Source organism: Ahaetulla prasina, chromosome 6 (genome assembly GCF_028640845.1).
Source record: "Ahaetulla prasina isolate Xishuangbanna chromosome 6, ASM2864084v1, whole genome shotgun sequence".
Classification (NCBI taxonomy): Eukaryota; Metazoa; Chordata; class Lepidosauria; order Squamata; family Colubridae; genus Ahaetulla; species Ahaetulla prasina.
The window spans coordinates 58,172,472-58,198,744 of NC_080544.1; the positions used below are offsets into that span (position 1 = coordinate 58,172,472).

General features: G+C 36.3%; 1 protein-coding gene across 2 annotated transcripts in view; it reads left to right on the top strand.

The window, feature by feature from the left end:
- SH3PXD2A (SH3 and PX domains 2A) overlaps positions 1-26,273 on the top strand; it is a 285,932-nt gene that overhangs the window by 92,126 nt on the left and 167,533 nt on the right. For both annotated transcript variants that reach the window (XM_058187650.1, XM_058187649.1), the window contains exons 4-5: positions 17,568-17,644; positions 23,443-23,534. In XM_058187650.1, coding sequence (XP_058043633.1) covers positions 17,568-17,644; positions 23,443-23,534 — 169 coding nt within the window. The remainder of the gene's footprint in view (positions 1-17,567; positions 17,645-23,442; positions 23,535-26,273) is intronic.

Below are 26,273 nucleotides of genomic sequence, written 5' to 3' on the forward strand. Positions count from 1 at the left end.
TGACCTAGGTATGTTTTTTTTAACACATAAAGTTTTTAAAAAGTATGAACTATAATTGGGGAAAATTTGCATCCCAAATCCTGGAAAGGTTGCAAAAAATGCAGTCCATTATATAAAGGATGGTTAAACAATTCCATTAAATGATATAATGGAACAGATGAAATGCATGCTACTAAATTTATCAATGGTTTCATGACATAATGAAATTATTATAACAAGAGGATTAATAATTTGATTAACATTTTGTTCTTCATAAAGAGAATTTACTGATAAAAGCCAGCAGGCTATTCTTGTTATCTTACTTCTGTCTAGAACTGTCTTCTGTATTGAAGAATCTTTAGAAACATCACTTATTACAATAGGAAGTCAGTGAATGAGTGATATGAAAACATAATTTGCTATTTCAGCATCAACTGCCCTCAAGCACTTGGGACAAATTTAAGGCTTTGGGGTTTGCCTTTGAATAGTTAAATGATTTAGAAACTTGTTATTTATTCTTAATATCTTCTTCTCTTCCTTCAGTGTACAATTAGATTTCCACTTGATGTATAACTTTTAGTGATTTGTGGCTTTCTTCTAAAAAAAAGTCATATAAATAGATATAAAGCTTCAAGTGATTGCAGGTAGAGATCACCATATAAAGAAAAAAATCACTATTTTTTATTTATCATCTGATTACTGATTCCAGTTTTCATTAGATTACTTTTAGCAAATGATACCACAGGAGGTTGACAATAAAAGAAGATAAAGCTACATCTGTGGAGGTCTCTATAGGTTTGTAGTAAATAAAATTAAATAATGTGGTCATCCTCCAACTTTCCAAAACTTTTTTCAAATAGGGCTATTATAAAACTGAAGAAATAATTTATGTAGAGTGGGCAATGTAGTAACCTAGCTGTTGAGTCATTGGCTAAAATCAAGGGGAATATTTCCACAATGTTAACTATAATGCTAGTTCCCTCTTTCCCGCAATCAACAATTCTTTGTATCCATCCTCCAGTTCAGATCCTTATATGGTTTCTTTAAATGTACTAGGTTAACTAGGGGCTGGCCTAAATTTTATCTAAATTTTATTTTTTGTTGGTTTTAAATTTATTATTAATTTTAATGGGGTTTTTAGTTTTATATGGCCATTTTTATAATAAGTTTTTTAATTGGTATTTTAAATTGTATATTTTGTACTGTTTGTTTTTATCTTGGCTGTACACCGCCCTGAGTCCTTCGGGAGAAGGGCAGTATAAAAATTGAATTAATAATAATAACAATAACAATAACAATAACAATAATAATAATAATAATAATAGAAATCTTCATGTTTATAAACTAGCAGGGGAGGATTATGGGCTCATGGAAGAGTGAAAATTTCACAGATGTAGACTCTTTAAATATAGCTACAAAATAATAATCTTTAAAAACTACATAAAGGAGTCTTAATTTCTTTAGGTAGCCTCTCTCAGTGAACAAGCCCTTTGGTTAAAAGTATTATTCTAAAAAAGTCAAATCTTCACCTGTAATCATGATCGAATTTTTCCTTGCAAATTGTAGTATAGTATATATATTTGTAAATTTATCTATAATACACCATCAGTTGTCTAATTTTTTAATGATAACAAAATCACACTAAGAATTTTTACTCCATGTAGACATAACCTTTGAAAAAGTAACTCATAATGGAAATAGCACATAGCTATAGCGTAGTAAAAGAATTTGTTAGACTCCTGAAGATGTTTGAATATTGACAATTTTTATAAGCAGACTTTTAAGGGTTTGTTCTAAGGGTGATAGAGCCCTACTAACTGCTCTAGTAATTTTTAAAGTATCAAACCCACATTAAAGGTTTTAAGAAATCCTTTGGTGTGCTAAAAGTATTTTACACAGTTTGATAGAAACACCATCAAGATAAGTAAAAGACAAATGTTTTTACCAAGAACACACTACAATTGGATGGCAGCTAATTAAGAGATTTCCTTTCTCTAACAACATTTGAGGATTTGCTTAACCAATACACATTTTTCACAGCATGCAGCAATATATTGGTACTTCTCTCATTTTGCTTGCATGGTAGCAGTCTGTTTTTGTTCAGTGGAGGGATATTTAGGGTTGCAGAAATTAGTGGGATTTTTTTTAACCAGAACCCAGAAATTTAACAACTTAGTCAGAACTAAAGTGTGTCCTTTTATTTCAGTGCATATACTTTAAAATGACTGAACCTAGATTTAATCCATATCTGTAGAATTGAATAATATATTTGAATGAGACTAGTACAAGATCCATCTGTTGTTACGGCCCTTTCATTTCAACCGCTTAATACACAACAACAATGGGAATTAGTTGGTTTCTGTTGTTAAGAAGAAGTTGCAGATTACAACTTTTTTTCCTTTTGCTCATGTCTGTTATGGAGGAATTATAATCTCAACAGCAGATTTAACAGCACAGATAATGTTTATGAAGTCTTTGGTTGGAAGAAAGATGGATTATACATGAGTACATATTTTGTTTTTTAAAAAAGAATCACAAAATATTTTCCATTGTAATAGTATTTTCATAGCTTTTCCCTAAATCAGCTTTGGCAACTACTTGTTTATAAGTGAGATTGTCTTTAGTCTCTCCCACATAAATATTATACAGATTGCTTCCACTTGCAATAGAGAAATATATATTTAGGATACAAAGGATTCCTGAAGTGGCCCATATGTATGAGTCCATCTGCACCTAATTCTGTAAAGTTTTACCCAGCAGTATTTCTAGCAGGTTATGATGCTATAAATTGTCAGCCATTTTTATGCAGAGCAATGTTTTCTGATATTCATCTCTAACAACATCTTAAGCCTGCCTCATTTTAAAAACAGGCAAGAAAAAAAAAAGGTGTTTTCTGGGAACAAAATTATGTTAATTGGTGGGAAATTTATTTCTTGCCCATTACAAAAAAAAAGTGATATGTAACATTTTAAGTTAAGAACATTTTAAGAAAAAGAAAGCCTTGATTACATTTACTTTTTACTTTATTTTTTAATAGTGTCATATCCTCCAGTTTTCCAGGATTTAGCTTCTGTCAGTCACTGGTGCTTTCTTCCTAGTAGAGTGTTTTAAAGAGAGAAAGGTCTTACTCGCAGTATTCTGTGTACTCCAAATTTGGATATTTGAAATTTGAGTGAATACACAGATTGCTATGCATGTATTGTATTAATGGGTTTCATTCCTGAATAAAGGTACATATGCTTTCCCTTTAATGTACTTTTCAGGATCGTAGTCATGATAAGCAGCACTGCTGCAGCAATAAAAGTTATTTTATCCGTGCTTCAGGGTGCCTTCAACTTTCTGCTGTTCCTTATGATCACATGGTTTTGGTACAATGGAACTCTTTGATGCCAAGGAAACTAGATCTGGATTTTAGACATGTTAGAAAAAGAATAAATTAAAGCAAGATGCTTTCTGTGAAACTTACTTTTTTACAACTGAACTTTCCTTGGTATACATATCAAAACCACTGAACAAACATATATGGAATGTTTAAAAATGGTAGTAGCAATAACAATAGAAATAATAGTATAATTATATTATTACATAAGCAATATCTGAGTGAGAATCTCCATAGATACATAAGCAATAGGTCTAAAGTAGTTCTTAATTTAGGAAAATTGAAACATGAGCACTAGAGTCTTGATGTATCACCAATGCTTTTTCCTCCAAGTCTTATTCTTTTATTTGTAATCTGAAGGGTTTGTTTGTTTGTTTATCATGTTTCATGTTTTTGTTCTATTTTCAGAATTAAACCAAAGGATATTTGAGATATTTGTCTCTAAACAATGAGGAGGAAATAACATTGTACTGTGAAACCCACCCTCAGCTGTTGCAATGGCCATTTGGTACATAACTTTTACATACACCTCCCAATTCTATAACAAATCAGTGCATATATAATTCTAGACATTTTAGTTTCTTAGACATTTGTCTCCAGATGGGCACTTGGTCAATAGAGCTCAGTGTCATCAAACAAACTGTCTTATAATTGTCATAACAAAGGTTCACATGGGTCAAAAAAAAAGGGGGAGGAAGGAATCCAGTTAAGCTGAACTTTATTGATTTTCATATATATCAGAGGATTTTTTATTTATTAGAGATAGATCACAAGCCTACAGAAACAGAGCACTGTTAATATAAAAATACTTCTCCAAGCTAATGCCTTTTTAATATGTTGAAATGAAACATTCAGAATTCCCAGGTCTTGGCTGAAAATTCCCCAAATATCTGAGAAATCTGCTTTAAATGTTGTACCTTGATGAACGTATCTTTTCTTTTATGTACACTGAGAGCATATGCACCAAGACAAATTCCTTGTGTGTCCAATCACACTTGGCCAATAAAAATTCTATTCTATTCTATTCTATTCTATTCTATTCTATTCTATTCTATTCTATTCTATTCTATTCTAAAGTTATGTTTAAAATTATTCATGCTTCCATTTTACATCCACTATATATTGGTATCTCTTTGGGGAGACCAGACACTTTGCTTTTGTTTCAGGCAGTAGAAAAAGTCCTGCTGACCCAGGAAAATAACCTTCTCCAAAAGGCTTTCTTGTCTACAGTCTCCTTTCAAAATAGCTGAGTACTGCAATATTAAGCATGAACAGCCTATTATGATTCAGAGAGATATCTCACCCGATTTCCAGTCTTCTTCTTGGCTGAATATACAGTTGGTATTTATAAAAGAAAAGTTTTGATTGATTTGGCTTAATCATTATAACTTGTGAACAATTTATAGCTTAATCTTGTATATGAACCAGAACATCATAGCTTGTTCAACAAACCATGATCTAGCAGAAATTCTGAACCTAGTTACCAACTGTCAAATTCTTCCACATTTCTTAGATCCTGCCTAGATATGTTGATTGAGATGTTGCTCTTGTATAAAATAAGTCAAACAGTCCACTAGAAAGAATGATTCAGGTTTTTGATTCATGAAAGACCCTGTGTTCTCTATTGTAGCTCATTGCTCATCAGACCAGGCTACTGATTGCAAAAAAGGAAGAAACAGAAAATTAAGCTTGACTATTATGCATACTAATAGGGACGGGGTGGCTCAGTGGCCAAGACACTGAGCTTAGTGATCAAAAGATTGGCAGTTCAGCGGTTTGAATCCCTAGTGTCGCATAATGTGGTGAGCTCCCCTTACTTGTTCCAGCTTTTGCCAACCTAGCAGTTCAAAAGCACATAAAAAATACAAGTAGAAAAATAGGGACCACCTTTGGTGGGAAGGTAGCGGCGTTTAGTTATGCCGGCCACGTGACCACAGAGAAGTCTTCGGACAGTGCTGGCTCTTTGGTTTTGAAACGGAGATGAGCACTGCCCCCTAGAGTCGGGAACAACTAGCACAACTTTTTATTATGCATACTGTCTTAAATTGTACATTCCTGACATTGTGGATAGTATATAATATGTGGATAGTGTAAATAGTGACAATTCAGCCTAAGTAAAAGATTTCTGCAGCTACCAAGATTCATAATCTCTGGGAGCAGCTGGACCGGGAAAGACAGAAGACTGCCCCTTCTGTTAACTGCTACCATTTTGCTGAACCATTTGGGGGATTCTAGGATTGTACCACCGAGATTTGGCAGCAAAGTCTTCCACTGAAGAACATACCACTTCCCCAGGAAGGCTATTTTTCTGGTTGACAGCTCTTACTATGAGGAAATTCCTGCTAAAAAAGACTGCAATCTACTTCCTATAATTTCAGTCCATTGATTCTGGTTGCCTTCTAGGACAAGAGACAAGGGCATATGACAACCCTTTAGACGTCTAAAGACTTCTAGCATTTTGTCCCTCAATATGGATGGACTTACAAGCTTGAAAGACTGGGTAGAGTGAGACAGTTTTGTGATCTGAATTCTATATATTGTATATATTCTGTAAATATATCTCAAAATAGCAATTACCTTTTTAACATCCGCATCATATTTTTGGCTCATGTTTATTGTAATTTTCTAGAATACATATATTCTTTTAATATACTACCAAGAAAACTACCAATCTACCCATCATATACTTACCCCTTTCATTTTTTCTCCCCAGATAAGAGGATTTTATGTTTGTCTCTATTGAACTCAAAAACCTCTCCATAATTCTATGTATCTTTTCTTTCTCTTCTAAAATGTTAGGCATTCCTCTTATTTTGTATTATATGAAAATCTGATAATTGTTTCCTCAGCCTCTTTAGCTAGGTCACTAGTAAAAATATTGAACAGTTCAGGGTCCAGGTCAGAACTGTATGACCGACTGCTTGATATTACTTTCTATACTGATGTGAAACTATTTATGAATATTCTCTGGGTATGGTCATTCATCCAGTTATAAATCCATCTAACAATTACATTATCCACCCTATACTTTACTTTGTTAATAGTGAAGTCATCATGAGAAAGTTGAATCTCGATTGCTTTGCTGAAGTCAAGATATTCTGTGTCTATGATATTCCCCCATCTGTTAAACCAGTAACATTTTCAAAAAAGGAAACAACTTAGTCTGGCAGGCCCTGTTTGTAACAAACGCATGGCTTTTTTTAATTACTGCTTTCCTGCACATATGCTCACAAATATACTGTTTAATCATATTTTCAAGAACTACGCCAGCATAAATGGCAGAGTGATAGTTCTGTAATTTTCTGGGTCTTCTGCCTTCATTTTTAAAAAAAGATAAGTGTGTTTGTTTTCTGGTCTTCTGGAACCTTGCCAAATCTCCAGGAGTTCTCAAAGATTATGTTAGCAGTTTTGCAGTGACATTGCTATTTCTTTCAGTACCCTGGGATGTAATTCATAGGGCAATGGAGACTTGAATTCATTTAAATTAGCTGTTCTGTTGTAGCCTGGGGCACAGCTTCTTTATTCCATTACTGACAATACAAAGGCCAGCTGAGGCTTCATTTTCCTTCAGGAAAATACAAAATACAGGTTAAGATATGCTGCTTTCTGGCCATCCTCCATTGCCGTTCTTCTCTTTTTAAAAAATCATACCTTTACTTCATTCTGAATTTTAACCTTTCTGATATGATTTCTACAGCTTTCGTGGTTGCCTTATATCCTTCTCTGGTAATGCTCTTCTCCTTCCATTTTCTATATATGCTCCATTTCTTTTTTTTCCAGCATTGCAAAGAGCTCCAAACACATCTAAGCTGCTCTCTTAGATATCTCCTACTTTTCTTTGAATAGGAATTGCTTATGAGTGCACTTTCAGTATTTTATTTCCATCCTTCCTAGAGCTATTTCATCTTCAGGATTTCAAGCCATTGAATTCAATTTGGCTTTTGTCTAAGTTCATCACAGTCAGTTGTTTTGAAATCTGGTATCTTGCCCTTATTGTAGGTCAATTTCTCCTGAGGTTCCAGGCACCTTCACTTCTTCAAATAGTTCCTCTCTGTTGGTTAGGATTATGTCCAAAATAGCAGATCATCTTGCTCCTTTTTCTATCCCCTGACAAATGAAATTGTCAGCAAGAGAGAACAGGAATTTGTTGGGCTTTTGACTCTTGGCAGAGTTTGAGACCTAGCAGATGTTGGGGTAATTGAAATCTCCTTTTGTCACTCAAGTGTCTCTTTAAAGGTTTGGTCATCTGTCACAGAAAGGTTTCATCATCTGCCAGGCAATCTATAATAAGCTCTAGTGATGATATCACTTTCGTTTGTGTATCCTTTTATTCTTACTCAGAAGCTCTCAAAAGGATTTCCATTTTCCAGTTGGTGAATGTCTCTGCAAGCCTATGACTTCTTTATGTTTAACACGATAACCCCTCCTTTTCTGATGAACTGTTGTCCAAATATGTTGTATCCTCCCATAGTTATATTCCATTCATGTAGGTCATGCCACTAAATTTCAGATGTGGCACAGTGATGGTAGTCCTTGACTTGCAACCATTTATTTAGTGACTATTTGAAGTTACAAAGGCACTGAAAAAAAGTAATTTGCAACTGATCTCACTTACAATCATTGTAATGTCCTAAGAGTCCCACTTTTGGATGATTTCTGGTGGGAGCGGGATGGGGGAACTGCATCCGTCCTTGCTTTATTTGACCTCTCAGTGGCTTTTGATACCATCAACCATGGTATTCTCCTGGGGAGGCTTCGGGAGTGGAAGGCCTTGTGCTATCCTGGTTCATGTCCTTCCTCTGCAGCCACTCTCAGTCAATGTTGATAGGAGGGGAGAGATCCAGCCTTCGCCCACTGCTTTATGGGATTCCACAGGGCTCCTGTTCAACATTTATATGAAGCCTCTGGGTGAGATCATCCGTCACCATGGACTGAGGTATCACCAATATGCTGATGATACTCAGCTGTATGTCTTGGCCGTGGTGAGTTAAGTGATGTCGTGTCCTTCCTCTCACAGTGCCTAGAGGCTGTTAGGGGCTGAATGGGGAGCAATGGTTTCAAACTAAACCCTTGCAAGACTGAGTGGTTCTGGGTTTGGGGTTTGTTGGCTCAGGAAGAAGTGCTACCTTTGATCTTGGATGGGGTGGCACTACCCAAAACAGACCCGGTGCATAATCTAGAGATTTTCCTGGACTCATGACTTCTGCTTGAAGAGCAGATGACGGTCATGACCAGGAGGGCCTTTGCACAACTGTGGGTTGTGTGCCAGTTACACCCTTTCCTGGACCAACAGTCCCTACTCACAGTCACTCATGCCTTAGTCACTTCCCGTCTTGACTATTACAACACGCTCTACATGAGGCGGCCCTTGAAGAGCATCTGGAAGCTCCAGTTGGTGGAAAATGTAGCGGCCCACATGGTTTTGTGCAGACCCAGGTATGCACATGTGTCACTTCTCCTGCAGGAGCTGCATTGGTTGCCGATTTGCTTCTGGGTGCCATTCAAGGTGCTGGTTGTCAGCATTAAAGCCCTTCATGGCTTGGGACCAGCTTATCTGAGGGACCATCTCTTGCCGGTCACATCTACCTCACCCATCAAAGCAGGGAGGCAGGGAATGTTGCGGGTCCCATCCCTGAGGAAGATACACCTGGTGGGACCCAGAAGAAGGGCCTTTTCCGTGGTGGCTACCTCTCTCTGGAACATCATTTCCCCCAGAGATTAGAATGGCCTCTAGTCTAATACTCTTCTGGAAGGTGCTGAAGACCTGGTTCTGCCAGCGGGCTGGGAAACCCAGAGTGGGATGGAGTCCACTAAATGGATCATGTGATCTGCTGTTGCCGGGGCAGGGGGTGGGAGATGGGGTGATTTTGTTATATTGTACTATATTAATTTATTTGATTCTTTTTGTTAGTTTTTATTGTTTTAAATGTGGTTTTATATTCTGTAAGCCGCCTTGAGTTACCATGGGAAAATAGGCGGCAATATAAATTCAATCAATCAATAAATAAAATAAAAATAATCAAAATCTGGGTGCTTGGATAGTGTTTATGACAGTTACAATGTCCCAGGGTCATGTGATCATCATTTGAAATATTCCTAGCTGGCTTCCGATAAACAAAAGCAATGGAAAAGTCAGATTTGCTTAACAATCTTGTGATTCACCATAGTGATTCACTTAATGACCACAGCAAAAGTCATAAAAAACTGGGTGCAACTCACTTAATAAGAGCCCCGCTCAGTGATGGAAGTTACGGTTTCATTGTAGTTCTAAGTCAAAGACTACCTGTGTTTTCTCCAATTACCTTCTTAATTCAAATATTATATTCCCAGATAGAGGAGGCACAAATAACCTTGAGAAACAGAAGTAAGTGTCGCAACCAAGACAACGAACGGTCAGATAAAAGAAATCTGAATCTGGGATGGAAATGTAATTTGAAAAACAAGTTTGGCAGGACCATTAATTTGAAAAAGAACCAAATGCTTGCCTAGAAAAAAAATAGCTCTAATGATACAGCCTAATTTGTGCTCCAGAACTGTATTGCCTCCAAATCTTGTGCCCCCCCAAGTTGTTGATTTCTCCATAAGTGTCATTAAAAATAAAGATAAAGATATCCCGTTCAATCATATCTGACCATAGGGGATGGTGCTCATCTCTGGTTTTAGCCAGAGAGCCAGGTTGTCCAAAGACTCTTCTATGTTATGTGTTCAGCATGACTATATACCAAGCCACACAAGCACTGTTACCTTTCCAATGAAGTTGTACCTAGCTATCTACTAGCATTTCCATGCTTTCAAACTACTAGGTGGGTAGGAGCTGGGGCAAATAATAGGAGCTCATCCCATAGTACACTACTCGGGTCTCGAACCTGGGCTGTCAGTTTTCCAGCTGACAAGCTCAGCCTCTTTAACTGCTGAATCATCACATCCACCCATAAGTGTCATTACTACATTACAATTTATCAGTAAATAACTTCAGGTGTTTTTTTTGGAAATTTTGCCTTTAAATTTGCAACATTTATTGTTTGGATAGCAAAGAACTGGAAGCACCCAACAGATTGTTCTGACCTAAGTCTGCATGGAATAAATCTCAGCCAGTCCTTTGGATCTTAATTCTAAGTAGTTCTATGTGATTGTAACCTAAGTAATAAAATAAAATAGCAAGATGGGAGAAAAAAGTAATTACTGCTTCATGTAAGAATGTTAATGGTGTTCTTACATGGAAACTGAAGGCGATAAGGTGAATGCTTGCCAAATGTACAAAACTGTTTCTCAGTAAAGCTATATAGGGATTTTGTCTAAATGGGCAGGATGTGATCACTATTCCTTTTTGAAAATCGTCTAGGACATATGTACATGTATATTATAGTAGAAGATATCCCATTACAGCCCATCTGTGCCTCCTGAAATAGCAGCAAGAAGATAATTTTATTAACAGCTTTTCTTCTTCTTTTTGTTCTGCATGACTGACACAAATATGACTTTGTTTTGTCCGAGGTATTGAGTTTGTTGTATTTTTGGGTAGCAATCTTTTGGAATCATAGCTATTATTCTGAATGGAAAATAGAGTCTAGTACATTAATGCCTTCTTTTTTTAAAAAAAAGTATACTTTCTATTAATTTTTCAGTGTGAAAACAATTTCATATTTGTAATGTAAATGGAATTCTACATATTATTTTAGTTCATAAGATATGAAGTTTGTAAGCTAGTAAGTAAGATAGGTTTTACTGATCCAAAACTTAGGTTGTGGTTTGTAAAATATCTGGTTGGTGTGTGGATTCAGCGATCATATAAAAGTGATAGTGCAGGAGTTCTTTACAATCCTTCACTGGGGTTTATTCTGAAAAAAGTTCAGAAATGTATTTAGAGATAGATATACCCCTGAAAACACAAACACACAGACATGCCAACAGTATATGCCAATGATATTTACATAGTATGCATTTGTTTAGGGATGAAAAGACAGTAATAGTAAGGTGACACACTTCCACAATACCCTTGTTACAAACAATAATAGTAATTGGCAGTTCCATTGTTACCTATTAATTTGGTGGAGCAAGTTGGGTCTGTTGATTGTCTAGGTTCATGTTTTTCTTGCCTAAAACAGTACTGAGTCCTCAAATACAAATTACTTCTGACTGCTTAACTTTTCAAAATTAGCCAACATTACTTCAATACGTCTGCCTGTCTCGACCTTAAAAGGTATTATGGGAGTCAGTAGTATAATAGCAGAGATTTTGATAAAGATTAGTGCTTTTTGTTGGGATCAAGTCTTAGAATCTGCTGTTTTTGATTTGATGCTTTCCAGGGATTTTCTTGAAGGATTTTTACTATTTTGTACCTTGAACTCTCTATAAGAGATTGAACCTGATCTTTTCTATGCGAGTTATACCTTGCTTAGGAATTAACAGAAGCATTTGAGTACATCCAGTACTCAGTACCAAACTCGTTAAACCTTTGGATGATATGCAAACTGAATTGTTTGTAGGGTAAAAATGTGGCATAAAGCAAATAGGATTAATTATCCTAAAGTTAAAATAAGACAGGGATATTAGTTTGAGACTGGTGCTCATACAATGACATTTGCTTATCTATTATCTTCTTTATGTGAATTGAGCAGATTGACATAAAATATGGGAAACAAGATACTGGGCATCGCTAAACATTCCAGCTATAAAGTTCTCCTGAGAAGTAAAATAAAAGACACCGGATTCTGTGGGCTCCTCCATTTCCTGTCGGCACCATTCCCTTATTTGTCTCGGATTGCATGGGATCAGATCCTGCTTCTTAGGACAAGTCTCTGCCTATTTAGGAGATGAAGATTTCAGAAAGTACATCCAGTCTGTATAGTACAAATGACATTCAGGTGCAAGTCTGGGGTGGGAGCTCAATGGATCTTTCAGTGTCTTTAGGCCATGTGCTTGGAAAGATGATGGCATCTATCCAGCATCAGGTGGGAACTGGAGACCATAAGTCTACCACCCTTTGAGAGGTAAGTAAGATTCCTGGTGTCAGAATGTTATAAACGATAGCCAGCTCTGCAGAGCACAGCAGCACCTGGGAACAAAGGCAAGCAGTATTTCAGGAGTTGTTGCTTCTTTTTGCTATGCTTAGAAAGAAGGCTCAGCTTGTTTGGGCCAGTGTTTTTGTAGCAGCCTAACCAGTTTGGCTTCTTTCACGATTGTAGATTCATGTGCAATTACTCAAGATCCAAATCCACATTTGTCAATTTATATCTTTCCTCCGAGGTGTATCAGTATTCGTTTTACCTAAACCTTGCCTTCTTGTAAATTTTTTTTTAAATCACAAAACTGCAGAGCAAAGATGAAGAGGAATACATTTTTGTAGGGACAGATTTCTTTATAAGACACCATGAAGTATTAGGTAGAGAAGCAATCCCTGAGTGGATGTCTAAATGCTTTTGCTTTGGTTGGAGAATGTGATTGTTCAGTGTGGCATGATCGTGTTTCTTTTGATATGAACATTTGCAGTTAATAACAGGTTCCCTATTATAAGCTAAAATGTCAATAAATAAAAATCTGACATCCAAGTTATACTTATTTTGTCTTATATCAAAAGAGCCATTAGTTATTCTTGAATACCCAGTAAGATGTGTTCATCTATGGTGGCAAAAAATCAAAAGGAATCTGTAGCACCTTTTCCAACTACAGGTAGTCCTCAACTTACGAGCACAATTGAGCCCACAATTTATGTTGCTAAGTGAGAAATTTGTTAATAGAATAGAATAGAATAGAATAGAATTTTATTGGCCAAGTGTGATTGGACACACAAGGAATTTGTCTTGGTGCATATGCTCTCAGTGTACATAAAAGAAAAGATACGTTCATCAAGGTACAACATTTACAACACAATTGATGATCAATATATCAATATAAATCATAAGGATTGCCAGCAACAAGTTATAGTCATACAGTCATAAGTGGAAAGAGATTGGTGATGGGAACTATGAAACGATTAATAGTAGTGCAGATTCAGTAAATAGTCTGACAGTGTTGAGGGAATTATTTGTTTAGCAGAGTGATGGCCTTCGGGAAAAAACTGTTCTTGTGTCTAGTTGTTCTGGTGTGCAGTGCTCTATAGCGTCGTTTTGAGGGTAGGAGTTGAAACAGTTTATGTCCAGGATGCGAGGGATCTGCAAATATTTTCATGGCCTTCTTCTTGATTCGTGCAGTATACAGGTCCTCAATGGAAGGCAGGTTGGTAGCAATTATTTTTTCTGCAGTTCTAATTATCCTCTGAAGTCTGTGTTTTTCTTGTTGGGTTGCAGAACCGAACCAGACAGTTATAGAGGTGCAAATGACAGACTCAATAATTCCTCTGTAGAATTGGATCAGCAGCTCCTTGGGCAGTTTGAGCTTACTGAGTTGGCGCAGAAAGAACATTCTTTGTTGTCCTTTTTTAATGATGTTTTTGATGTTAGCTGTCCATTTGAGATCTTGCGATATGATAGAACCCAGAAATTTGAAGGTTTCTACTGTTGATACTGTGTTGTCAAGTATTGTGAGAGGTGGAAGTATGGAAGGGTTTTCCTAAAGTCTACCACCATTTCTACGGTTTTGAGTGTGTTCAGTTCCAGATTGTTTTGGTTGCACCACAAGGCTAGTCGTTCGACCTCTCGCCTATATGCGGATTCGCCATTGTCTCGAATGAGACCAATCACTGTTGTGTCATCTGCGAACTTCAGTAGCTTAACAAATGGATCATTGGAGATGCAGTCATTGGTATACAGAGAGAAGAGAAGTGGGGAGAGCACACAGCCTTGGGGGGCCCCTGTGCTAATTGTACAGGTATTTGATGTGATCTTGCTTAGCTTCACCTGCTGCTTCCTGTTTGTTAGGAAGCTTGTGATCCACTTACAAGTCTGTTCCGGTACCTGTAGCTGGTTTAGCTTAGTTAGAAGAATGTCTGGAATGATGGTATTGAATGCTGAACTAAAGTCTACAAAAAGGATCCTTGCATAGGTCTTTGGAGACTCAAGATGTTGTAGGATGTAGTGCAGAGCCATATTAACAGCATCATCTGTTGATCTATTTGCTCGGTATGCAAATTGCAAGAGAGAGTTTTGACCCATTTTATGACTTTTCTTGCCATATTTCTTAAGTGAATCACTCCAGTTCTTAAATTAGTGACACATTCGTTAACTGAATCTGGTTTCCCCATTGACTTTGCTTGTTAGAAGGTCACAAGAGGGGATAATGTGATCACATGACTCCAGGACACTGCAACTGTTATAAATGTGAGTCAGTTGTCAAGCATCCGAATGTAAATCCCATAACCATGGGTTGCTGCAGCAGTCATAAGTGTGAAACACTCATATTCATAAGTCACTTTTTTCAGTGCTGTTGTAACTCTGAATGGTCACTCTAAGATGCATCAAGACTGAAATGCTTGAGCAGATCTGTAAGCCTTTTGAAATCATTGCTCATATTAATATCTTGCAATGTTTTTTTATGAATGACATGTTGTAAGAATCACCTTATCACTGATTAGGAATATTCTTGAATGCCCTGATGAGTTTTAAATTAGGTACAGTTTGCAGCTGAGTAGAATACAACATATAATTGTAATTGTGTTAGAGTTTAAAATCTATTTCTTCTAGTATATTCTTGTTTTAAATTGTGGATGACATTTGATTGCTGTCTGGTATTTTAGTCTGTAACTGCTCAATAATCTGCTTCATCAGTCAGTCAATGTATGATTGCCTTACACCAGTGCTTCTCAAATAGTGGGGCGGGGACCCCGGGGGGGCGCGAGGCTCCGTAAAGGGGGGCGCGTTTGACTCGGCAAACACTGTCATAACAAGCTAAGCCCCGTGTTTACAGTCGCGCGGGGGGCGCGAAAAATGTTTTCTTCTTCCTAGGGGAGCATGACAAAAAATAATTGAGAAGCACTGCCTTACACACTGTAAGCCGCCCTGAGTCTTCGGAGAAGGGCGGGATATAAATGTAAATTAAAAAAAATTCAACATTTCAAACTGACGGTCAGATAAGCCCTTGCCAAATATGTAACAGCAGAAATTTCTTGACTTAAAGATATGATTCTGCCACTATTTACTAGCATTATATGTTGTCTTTTTATCTGTCGAGTTTCTGCTTTATTTGGCTTCAGGGATAGATCAGAGTGATGTTGCAATAAAGTGATAGGCACGTCAAAGAACCTTAGGAAATCATTATGGGCCCAAATTGTATATATTATTGCAGTTTGTTGATTATTGAGAGGAATGAACTTTATATTTAGTCACAAGAACACTTTCTGTCCAATGCTGCCTTTCGGCCAGCTTGCTTCAAGCAATCTGATAATATTGATGCTTTGCAAATTTTATTGTATGCAACAGAGACTTAACTGTTCACTGTCTTTTTGATTCTTGCAAAAAAAATCCTGGTGAGAAGCTTCTCCTGCAGTACCAATTCCATGTTTATATTTCTTCAGAGCATAATAAGAATAGCTACAGATAAGGGAGAATGGTTTTTCTTTAAAAGAGGAAGGCCTTTTATGGTTCCATCTATTCATCATTTCATACTTGCTATTCTAAAGTTAGGAACAAAATCCCTCCTTTTATAGCTGAAGTAGATCATATGGCTCTAATGAAGGCTTAAAGGAAAGCCAATTTGAGATCTGCCAGCTGAACTCTTTTCCTTTCCTGGAGCTAGACCAATATACTTCGTTGTAATCATTTTTGGCAACGTGTATAAATATATTATTTTCCTGGTTTTCTAGAAATCTGTAAAGAGTAGCTTTGGTCTTGCTATTCTTGAAAGAATTGAATGCAAATCCAATCATCTATGCACATGAACTATTATGAAAATCTTCTTTGAATGAATCATATTGGTTGTATACATTATATTTAAAGCTTAATAGGATTTGCAGAATTGTTATATGCATCCATGGTGTATAATTGAAAATACTAAGTCCAGAACCTAATTGTTTATCTTTCCTACTGTTACTGCTAGCCCACATACTTTAGTCTTTCTTATTCCTCTCTTTTTGTCTGACTGGGGTAAACCCTACATAAGATCTTATTAACCTACTTTTCTACATCCTCAGGGTGTGCTTTAATATTTCTACTTTGCTCATCTACAGAGGAGGAATGAATTAACTACAAATTGCAGCAGCCAAATGAAGACTTTTTAAAATAGTGATGGTGGTTATCAGATTGACAATTTCTTGTACAGAATTCTGAACTCTGAGTAACAGTTTAATACAAATGGGATAACAAATCATAACTGTCGTGGAAGACAATAAAAATGACACGATTAGAATACGTCCATAGTAATAAGCTTTGACTATCTTTTCAATCAGCAATGCCTTTTGAATACATTGTAGTTACTCATTTATTAGTCTCCATTAATAATTTATTTAACAGGTTTTTACTTCCCATACTTTTTCCATCTTAGATAAATCTTTGAGTATACGTTTTGTGTCCGTGCGTACTGTTTTTAATAAGACTGTGCTTTAATATTGTATCTTCGTCTTCATCAGCAGATGGCTGAATTCAGAATATGGCTGAATTTGGAATATTATTGAATGAAATATGCATCTGTCAATACACAAAAATAGATCTAACACCATTAGGCTAATATTGTCAATGAATTTAAAATAAATTTTCATCCATTTGGGATGGATTTGTGTTGATTTGAAAAACATGGCAAGCTAAAGGTAACTTGGTTACCTTCTTTAAAGGATGTCAGAGAAATGTGTTTGTCTGCTTTTTAAACAATCTTTTATAGATTGCTGTCCATTTCTAGAGTGTGTATGTATGATATTTCTTTGAAAAGAAACATATAGCTTTTGTTAGAAGATAGGAAATGGAATGGAGTGGAAGGAAATAATGAACCGGTGAATGAATCAATGAGAATGTTTGTTTGTTTGTTTATCTATTTCTGTGTACTCTTAAACAAAATATTATATTACAATTCTTAAATCAAAATGTGTGTAAATACACAAATAAATGAAAGTTATGTTTGAACATCATGTTTATTAAAACAATTACAGAAATAGTTGTGATATAAATATGAATAATTGTGTATTTTTCTTTCTCTAAAAATTTCAGAATAAGTAAACTTAGTAAAACCCATTTATGGCTACTTAGATGCATCAACTATTTCCATCTATATGTGAATCAGAATGACCGTGATATAAACAATTTTTGGCAAGATACATATTTAATCTTTGTGTCTTTTTTGTCACCAGGAAAAATCCTATTCCGAAGAAGTCACATTCGAGATGTAGCTGTGAAGAGATTAAAGCCAATTGATGAATACTGCAGGGTAAGTGACACTTCCTCTTAAAACACAGTGAAAAATGCATAGCATTTATTTATTTATACACATTTTAATACGTTGCTTATTCTCTAAATCTCAGGGTGGCATGTAGTCAAAACAAAACCAAATAAAGTAACAAAAAATGAAACAATATCTCATCTATCTTAGGCATCCCTTCCACCAGCATCCTTCAAATGACTTGTCGAAAAAATAAAATCTTAAGTGCCTTCCCAAGACCTTGGGAACATTCTGTGCCATAGCAGAATGTGGTGACATAAAGATTTTGAGAATTAATTTAAAAATTGGAGACCAATGAAACAAATAATATATTCAGATCAAGCACTATTTTGGTTAAAAATATCACATATAGGTTTATGAGAGAGACTTCTCTGGGGTCCTTGAACTTTCCAGTGTCATCAAAGCTAGAGAACCTCACAGAACTCAGTCAACCATCTATGCTTCCAACAAAGGTCTCAGAAACTTATACTAGGTCTCCTATTCATGCTTGCCTGAAGAATTTTTTATTTCACAACTACCTTCCCTAAATAATTAACAAATTTACTTCATATATTTGGAATCAGATAATGAGAGTAGATCTGTTTTATATCACTAGTTTATTTGTGGAGCCTCTTTTTCAAAATTATCATGTCATTTAAACCAAATAGCATCCTAGAATGAACTCTCAACAAAACTTCTGGAAAATGCAGTATGCAAAATTATGAAGTAGTTTGAATTTCTGAATGTATCTGTTAAATCTGAAAGTGCTTGTGAAAGTAGCCATATATAACACAGAATTTTATCATATGAGAAAACTTAACTATAAATATGCGAATAAATAAATAAATAAATAAATAAAATTTTCATCCATTTGGGATGGATTTGTGTTGATTTGAAAAACATGGCAAGCTAAAGGTAACTTGGTTACCTTCTTTAAAGGATGTCAGAGAAATGTGTTTGTCTGCTTTTTAAACAATCTTTTATAGATTGCTGTCCATTTCTAGAGTGTGTATGTATGATATTTCTTTGAAAAGAAACATATAGCTTTTGTTAGAAGATAGGAAATGGAATGGAGTGGAAGGAAATAATGAACCAGTGAATGAATCAGTGAGAATGTTTGTTTGTTTGTTTATCTATTTCTGTGTACTCTTAAACAAAATATTATATTACAATTCTTAAATCAAAATGTGTGTAATAATACACAAATAAATGAAAGTTATGTTTGAACATCATGTTTATTAAAACAATTACAGAAATAGTTGTGATATAAATATGAATAATTGTGTACTTTTCTTTCTCTAAAAATTTCAGAATAAGTAAACTTAGTAAAACCCATTTATGGCTACTTAGATGCATCAACTATTTCCATCTATATGTGAATGAGAATGACCGTGATATAAACAATTTTTGGCAAGATACATATTTAATCTTTGTGTCTTTTTTGTCACCAGGAAAAATCCTATTCCGAAGAAGTCACATTCGAGATGTAGCTGTGAAGAGATTAAAGCCAATTGATGAATACTGCAGGGTAAGTGACACTTCCTCTTAAAACACAGTGAAAAATACATAGCATTTATTTATTTATACACATTTTAATACGTTGCTTATTCTCTAAATCTCAGGGTGGCATGTAGTCAAAACAAAACCAAATAAAGTAATAAAAAATGAAACAATATCTCATCTATCTTAGGCATCCCTTCCACCAGCATCTTTCAAATGACTTGTCGAAAAAATAAAATTTTAAGTGCCTTCCCAAGACCTTGGGAACATTCTGTGCCATAGCAGAATGTGGTGACATAAAGATTTTGAGAATTAATTTAAAAATTGGAGACCAATGAAACAAATAATATATTCAGATCAAGCACTATTTTGGTTAAAAATACCACATATAGGTTTATGAGAGAGACTTCTCTGGGGTCCTTGAACTTTCCAGTGTCATCAAAGCTAGAGAATCTCACAGAACTCAGTCAACCATCTATGCTTCCAACAAAGGTCTCAGAAACTTATACTAGGTCTCCTATTCATGCTTGCCTGAATAATTTTTTATTTCACAACTACCTTCCCTAAATAATTAACAAATTTACTTCATATATTTGGAATCAGATAATGGGAGTAGATCTGTTTTATATCACTAGTTTATTTGTGGAGCCTCTTTTTCAAAATTATCATGTCATCATTTAAACCAAATAGCATCCTAGAATGAACTCTCAACAAAACTTCTGGAAAATGCAGTATGCAAAATAATAATGAAGTAGTTTGAATTTCTGAATGTATCTGTTAAATCTGAAAGTGCTTGTGAAAGTAGCCATATATAACACAGAATTTTATCATATGAGAAAACTTAACTATTTGGATTTGTGATGTATTACTTGTTAGGTGAATTTTGTGCCTTGTCCAGAAGCTATTCTTAACCTCTAATTACCCATCTGAGAGTGCAAACTTTCTTAGATTGAAGTTGGTGATTTATTTATTTATTATTTATTTATTTATTCAAATTTGTATACCGCCCTATCTCCCGAAGGACTCAGGGCGGTTCACAGGCACATAAAACATTTATATACAATTAAAATAACTATTAAAAAACTTATTCTAATGCCAAATATTAAAAAATAGAAATATAAATCTTAAAACCAAATTTAAACCCTTGTAAATTTAAAAATCTATAAATTTAAAATCTAAATTTAAAATCTAAAATCTAAGCCAGTCCTGCACAGGTGAATAAATGCGTCTTAAGCTCATGACGGAAGGTTCGAGGTCCGGAAGTTGGCGGAGTCCTGGGGAGTTCGTTCCAGAGGGTGGGAGCCCCCACAGAGAAGGCCCTTCCCCTGGGCGTCGCCAGGCAACACTGTCTAGCTGACGGCACCCTGAGGAGTCCCTCTCTGTGTGAGCGCACAGGTCGGTGAGAGGTATTCGGTAGCAGTAGGCGGTCCCGTAGATAACCCGGCCCTATGCCATGGGGCGCTTTAAAGGGAGTTACCAACACCTTGGAGCGCACCGGAACCACAGGTAGCCAGTGCAGTCTGCGCAGGATAGGTGTCATACGGGAGCCACGAGGGGCTCCCTCTATAACCCGCGCAGCCGCATTCTGAACTAACTGCAGCCTCCGGATGCCCTTCAAGGGGAGCCCCATGTAGAGAGCATTGCAGTAATCCAGGCGAGACGTCACGAGGGCGTGAGTGACCGTGCATAGGGCATCCCGGTCTAGAAAGGGGCGCAACTGGCGCACCAGGCGAACCTGGTAAAAAGCTCTCCTGGAGACGGCCGCCAAATGACCTCCCAAAGCCAGCCGTCCACCCAGGAGGCCGCCCAAGTTGCGCCCCCCCTCCATCGGGGCCAATGACTCGCCCCCAACAGTCAGCCGAGGACTCAGCTGACTGTACCGGGATGCCGGCATCCACAGCCACTCTGTCTTGGAGGGATTGAGCTTGAGCCTGTTTCTCCCCATCCAGACCCGTCGGCCTCCAAGCACCGGGACAACACTTGATAACCGTTGGGGTGGCCCGTGGAAAAGTACAGCTGGGTGTCATCAGCGTACAGCTGGTACCTCACACGAAGCCACTGATGATCTCACCCAGCGGCTTCATATAGATGTTGAACAAAGGCGAGAGGATCGACCCCTGCGGCACCACAAGTGAGGCGCGCGGGCCGACCTCTGCCCCCGTCAACACCGTCTGCGACCGATCGGAGAGATAGGAGGAGAACCACCGATAAACGGTGCCTCCCACTCCCAATCCCCCCAATCGGCGCAGCAGGATACCATGGTCGATGGTATCAAAAGCCGCTGAGAGGTCTAACAGGACCAGGGCAGAGGAACATCCCTATCCTGGCCTCAGAGATCATCCACCAACGCGACCAAAGCCGTCTCAGTGCTGTAACCGGGCGGAAGCGGACTGGAGCAGGTCTAGATAGACAGTTTCATCCAGGTGTAGAAACTGATATGCCACCATATTTCTACAACCTTCGCCGCAAGGTTGAGACCGGACGATAATTACCTAAAACAGCCGGGTCCAGGGACGGCTTCTTGAGGAGGGGTCTCACCACCGCCTCTTTCAAGGCGGCCGGGAAGACTCCCTCCACCACATACTCTTATGTGGCAAGTTGAATAAACAACATGAATATGAAGGAATCCAGATATCAAGATAAATATTTTTAGGTACACTTGGCAATACAGCTATATACTGTATGTTAAAGTTCAAAGAGAAACTTATCTGGGAGTACTAGTTTAATAAGCATTTGGCTTTTTTTTTTTTTTTGGGAAAATATAATTTACTACTGTAAATTGTGACATAAGGAACAATGGTAAAATCTTGCTGGTTTTTTATTGTTTTACTCATTCATTCACCTCAATTGTATATTTGGGAATATGCAATTTGGGCTGACTAATAAGGATCACAGCAGTTTCTAAATCATTCAGAATTTTTGTCCAGTTGGATTTCAGTCTAACCAAACATACTAATGAAACTTTAACATCCTGCATTTAACAGCACAGCATAATCTATCATTGAAATCAGTATGCTTTCATTTTTTTATAGATCCTTTTATATATTATGTGTATTTGGAAAATATAATTTACTACTGTAAATTGTGACATAAGGAACAATGGTAAAATCTTGCTGGTTTTTTATTGTTTTACTCATTCATTCACCTCAATTGCATATTTGGGAATATGCAATTTGGGCTGACTAATAAGGATCACAGCAGTTTCTAAATCATTCAGAATTTTTGTCCAGTTGGATTTCAGTCTAACCAAACATACTAATGAAACTTTAACATCCTGCATTTAACAGCACAGCATAATCTATCATTGAAATCAGTATGCTTTCATTTTTTTATAGATCCTTTTATATATTATGTGTATTTGGAAAATATATGAGTTAAATCTGTCTTTTAGAATGAATGGGCTATGAATTATGAATGCAACTGACTTCCATACAAACTTAGAGCAAACTCCCACAACTATATCAGGCTACCAGTGGATACTGTCTTTAATAACACATCATTTATCTTTTGAATATTTAATGACTTCTTTTCCACAAGATTCCTTTCTACCTTTTCCTTCTAGAGCAGATTAAAAAGAATTATTGGCAGTTGGCAGTAATTAGTCAGCCTTGGCTGATCTTAGAAACTAGTGAGGGTATTGGTACCTGGAGGTACTGGAAAAGGGAAATGGAATTCCAGGTTTTGGCTAGATTGGAAAGTAAAAAAAAATCCTGTAAGAAAGCAGAAACGTTTAAACCAATCAGAATTTCCCTTTGTCAGCCTTTCAGTCAAAGCAGAATCAAGTTGGAGTAATCTTCAATTTCTTTCTGCCTTCTAAGTTGAAATTGAATTAACAGGACTTGTAGCCTTTGTTTAACATTATTGCCATATTCCTCTAGAACTAGAATTCCTCTAACTCAACTGTGGCAATCTGCAATCTTTGACCACAATCTGCAGCCTATTTTTATATTTCCATTAGTCTGTTTAATTGTATTACTGTAGACCAATGGAAATGTTTACTCCTTGAATTTCTGTGATTTTGATTAAAATTTTGATTAAAATTTTGATTAAAATTTTGATTAAAATTTTGATTAAAATTTTGATTAAAATTTTGATTAAAATTTTGATTAAAATTTTGATTAAAATTTTGATTAATTTTTAAACATCAAATCAATACTAATTATTAAATAATTAAAACATTTGTTTATTAAAGCTTTTGGGCAGTTCTGTTTGGTTTACCCACAGGTGTCAGTTAAAGTACACCCAGTGTTTCTCATCTTTTTATTCTTAGGCTGCTTGTATGTTTAATTTCTCCCTCTTTTCAACAGGCACTGGTAAGGCTTCCACCTCACATCTCACAGTGTGATGAAGTCTTCCGTTTTTTTGAGAGCCGACCAGAGGACCTAAACCCTCCTAAAGAGTAAGCTTATTTTGATTTCTGTTGCTGTTCTATGTAAGGAAGGAAGGAAGGAAGGAAGGAAGGAACAAAGGAAGGAAGGAAGGAAGGAAGGAAGGAAGGAAGGAAGGAAGGAAGGAAGGAAGAAAGCAGAAACTTTTAAACCAATCAGAATTTCCCTTTGTCAGCTTTTCAGTCAAAGCAGAATCAAGTTGGAGTAATCTTCAATTTCTTTCTGCCTTCTAAGTTGAAATTCTAAGTTGAAATTGAAATAACAGGACTTGTAGCCTTTGTTTAACATTATTGCCATATTCCTCTAGAACTAGAATTCCTCTAACTCAACTGTGGCAATCTGCAATCTTTGACCACAATCTGCAGCCTATTTTTATATTTCCATTAGTCTGTTTAATTGTATTACTGTAGACCAATGGAAATGTTTACTCCTTGAATTTCTGTGATTTTGATTAAAAATTTTGATTAATTTTTAAAAAGTTTTAGAGGCTTCCATATTCCCTTCTGTCTACTTAAGTCCTAGGGGGATCATCTAACCTTTTATAAAATGGCAAAGGGTGCCCTTTTCTTTCAGACACTCTTTGGCATTTCATTGACCTTTTCATTGAAACATGGATATTGTGTGTTTATTTTCTCTTCTGCTGTGCATGAAATAAAAAGCAATTTAGATTTTGGTTGTAATTTACATCAACACTTTTCTTTGTAGAAAAGTGTAATTTACATCAACACTTTTCTTTGTAGCAAAGTCTATTAATGGTTTGGGATAGCAAATTAGATTAGCAATTAATATAAGAATATAAGATGTTTTTTTTGTAAAGGAAATTTTTTTGGTACCATCAAAGAAGGCTTTAGAAAATATTATGGTATGAATATTTTTTCTTCTTGAATTAGCTCTACTTAATGGTTGAAGTAGAGGTTTTATTTTGATGACCCATTTCAGATTCTCTCATGAAAAATTGGGAAAAGGCTATGACTATAGGTATTTCTTAGGCTCAAGTTACAGAAAGATCAAGTTACAGAAAGATCTTGACAGACTTGAACATTGGGCGCTATCTAACAAAATGAAATTCAACAGTGAAAAAAGTAAGGTTCTACATTTAGGCCAAAAAAACAAAATGCACAGGTACCGTATATGTGGTACCTTGCTCAATAGTAGTACCTGTGAGAGGGATCTTGGAGTCCTAGTGGATAACCATTTAGATATGAGCCAGCAGTGTGCAGCAGCTGTTAAAAAAGCCAACACAGTTCTGGGCTGCATAAACAGAGGGATAGAATCAAGATCACGTGAAGTGTTAGTGCCACTTTATAATGCCTTGGTAAGGCCACACTTGGAATATTGCATCCAGTTTTGGTCGCCACGATGTAAAAAAGATGTTGAGACTCTAGAAAGAGTGCAGAGAAGAGCAACAAAGATGATTAGGGGACTGGAGGATAAAACATATGAAGAACGATTGCAGGAACTGGGTATGTCTAGTTTAACAAAAAGAAGGACTAGGGGAGACATGATAGCTGTGTTCCAATATCTCAGGGGTTGCCACAAAGAAGAGGGAGTCGGGCTGTTCTCCAAAGCACCTGAGGGTAGAACAAGAAGCAATGGGTGGAAACTGATCAAAGAAAGAAGCAACTTAGAACTAAGGAGAAATTTCCTGACAGTTAGAACAATTAATAAGTGGAACGACTTGCCTTCAGAAGTTGTGAATGCTCCAACACTGGAAATTTTTAAGAAAATGTTGGATAACCATCTGACTGAGATGGTGTAGGGTTTCCTGCCTGGGCAGGGGGTTGGACTAGAAGGCCTCTAAGGTCCCTTCCAACTCTGTTGTTATGTTATGTTATGTTATGTTATGTTATGTTATGTTATGTTATGTTATGTTATGTTATGTTATGTTATGTTATGTTATGTTATGTTATGTTATGTTATGTTATGTTATGTTCTTCAACCTTATAAACTTGGCTTCATAGAACATTTCCCATTTGTCAAGCTACTGTTTGTTGTGCTGAAGTAGTCAAAATATGCTGTGAGTAACTTCTCTGCACCTTTCAAGAATGAGTGGAATACAAATAAAGTTCTAGTCTCATTTTAGGCATAAAGCCAGCTTGGTGACCTTGGGACAATCACAGTTTCTCAGCCCTTTCTCTCAATGGCAAACCACTTTGGAAATCTGGCTAAAAAACACCCTATAGGGATTTGCAGCCTATAGTAGCAGACAGGAATCAACACTGACTCACAAGCGCAAATGTGCATATACGTGCACACACACACAAAATTTAATTTCTTATATTTCTCGTAGACAGTATTTGTATTACTGTAGACCAATGGAAATGTTTACTCCTTGAATTTCTGTGATTTTGATTATTTTTTAAAAAGTTTTAGAGGCTTCCATATTCCCTTCTGTCTACTTAAGTCCTAGGGGGATCATCTAACCTTTTATAAAATGGCAAAGGGTGCCCTTTACTTTCAGACACTCTTTGGCATTTCATTGACCTTTTCATTGAAACATGGATATTGTGTGTTTATTTTCTCTTCTGCTGTGCATGAAATAAAAAGCAATTTAGATTTTGGTTGTAATTTACATCAACACTTTTGCTTTGTAGCAAAGTCTATTAATGGTTTGGGATAGCAAATTAGATTAGCAATTAATATAAGAATATAAGATGTTTTATTTGCAAAGGAAATTTTTTTGGTACCATCAAAGAAGGCTTTAGAAAATATTAATGGTATGAATATTTTTTCTTCTTGAATTAGCTCTA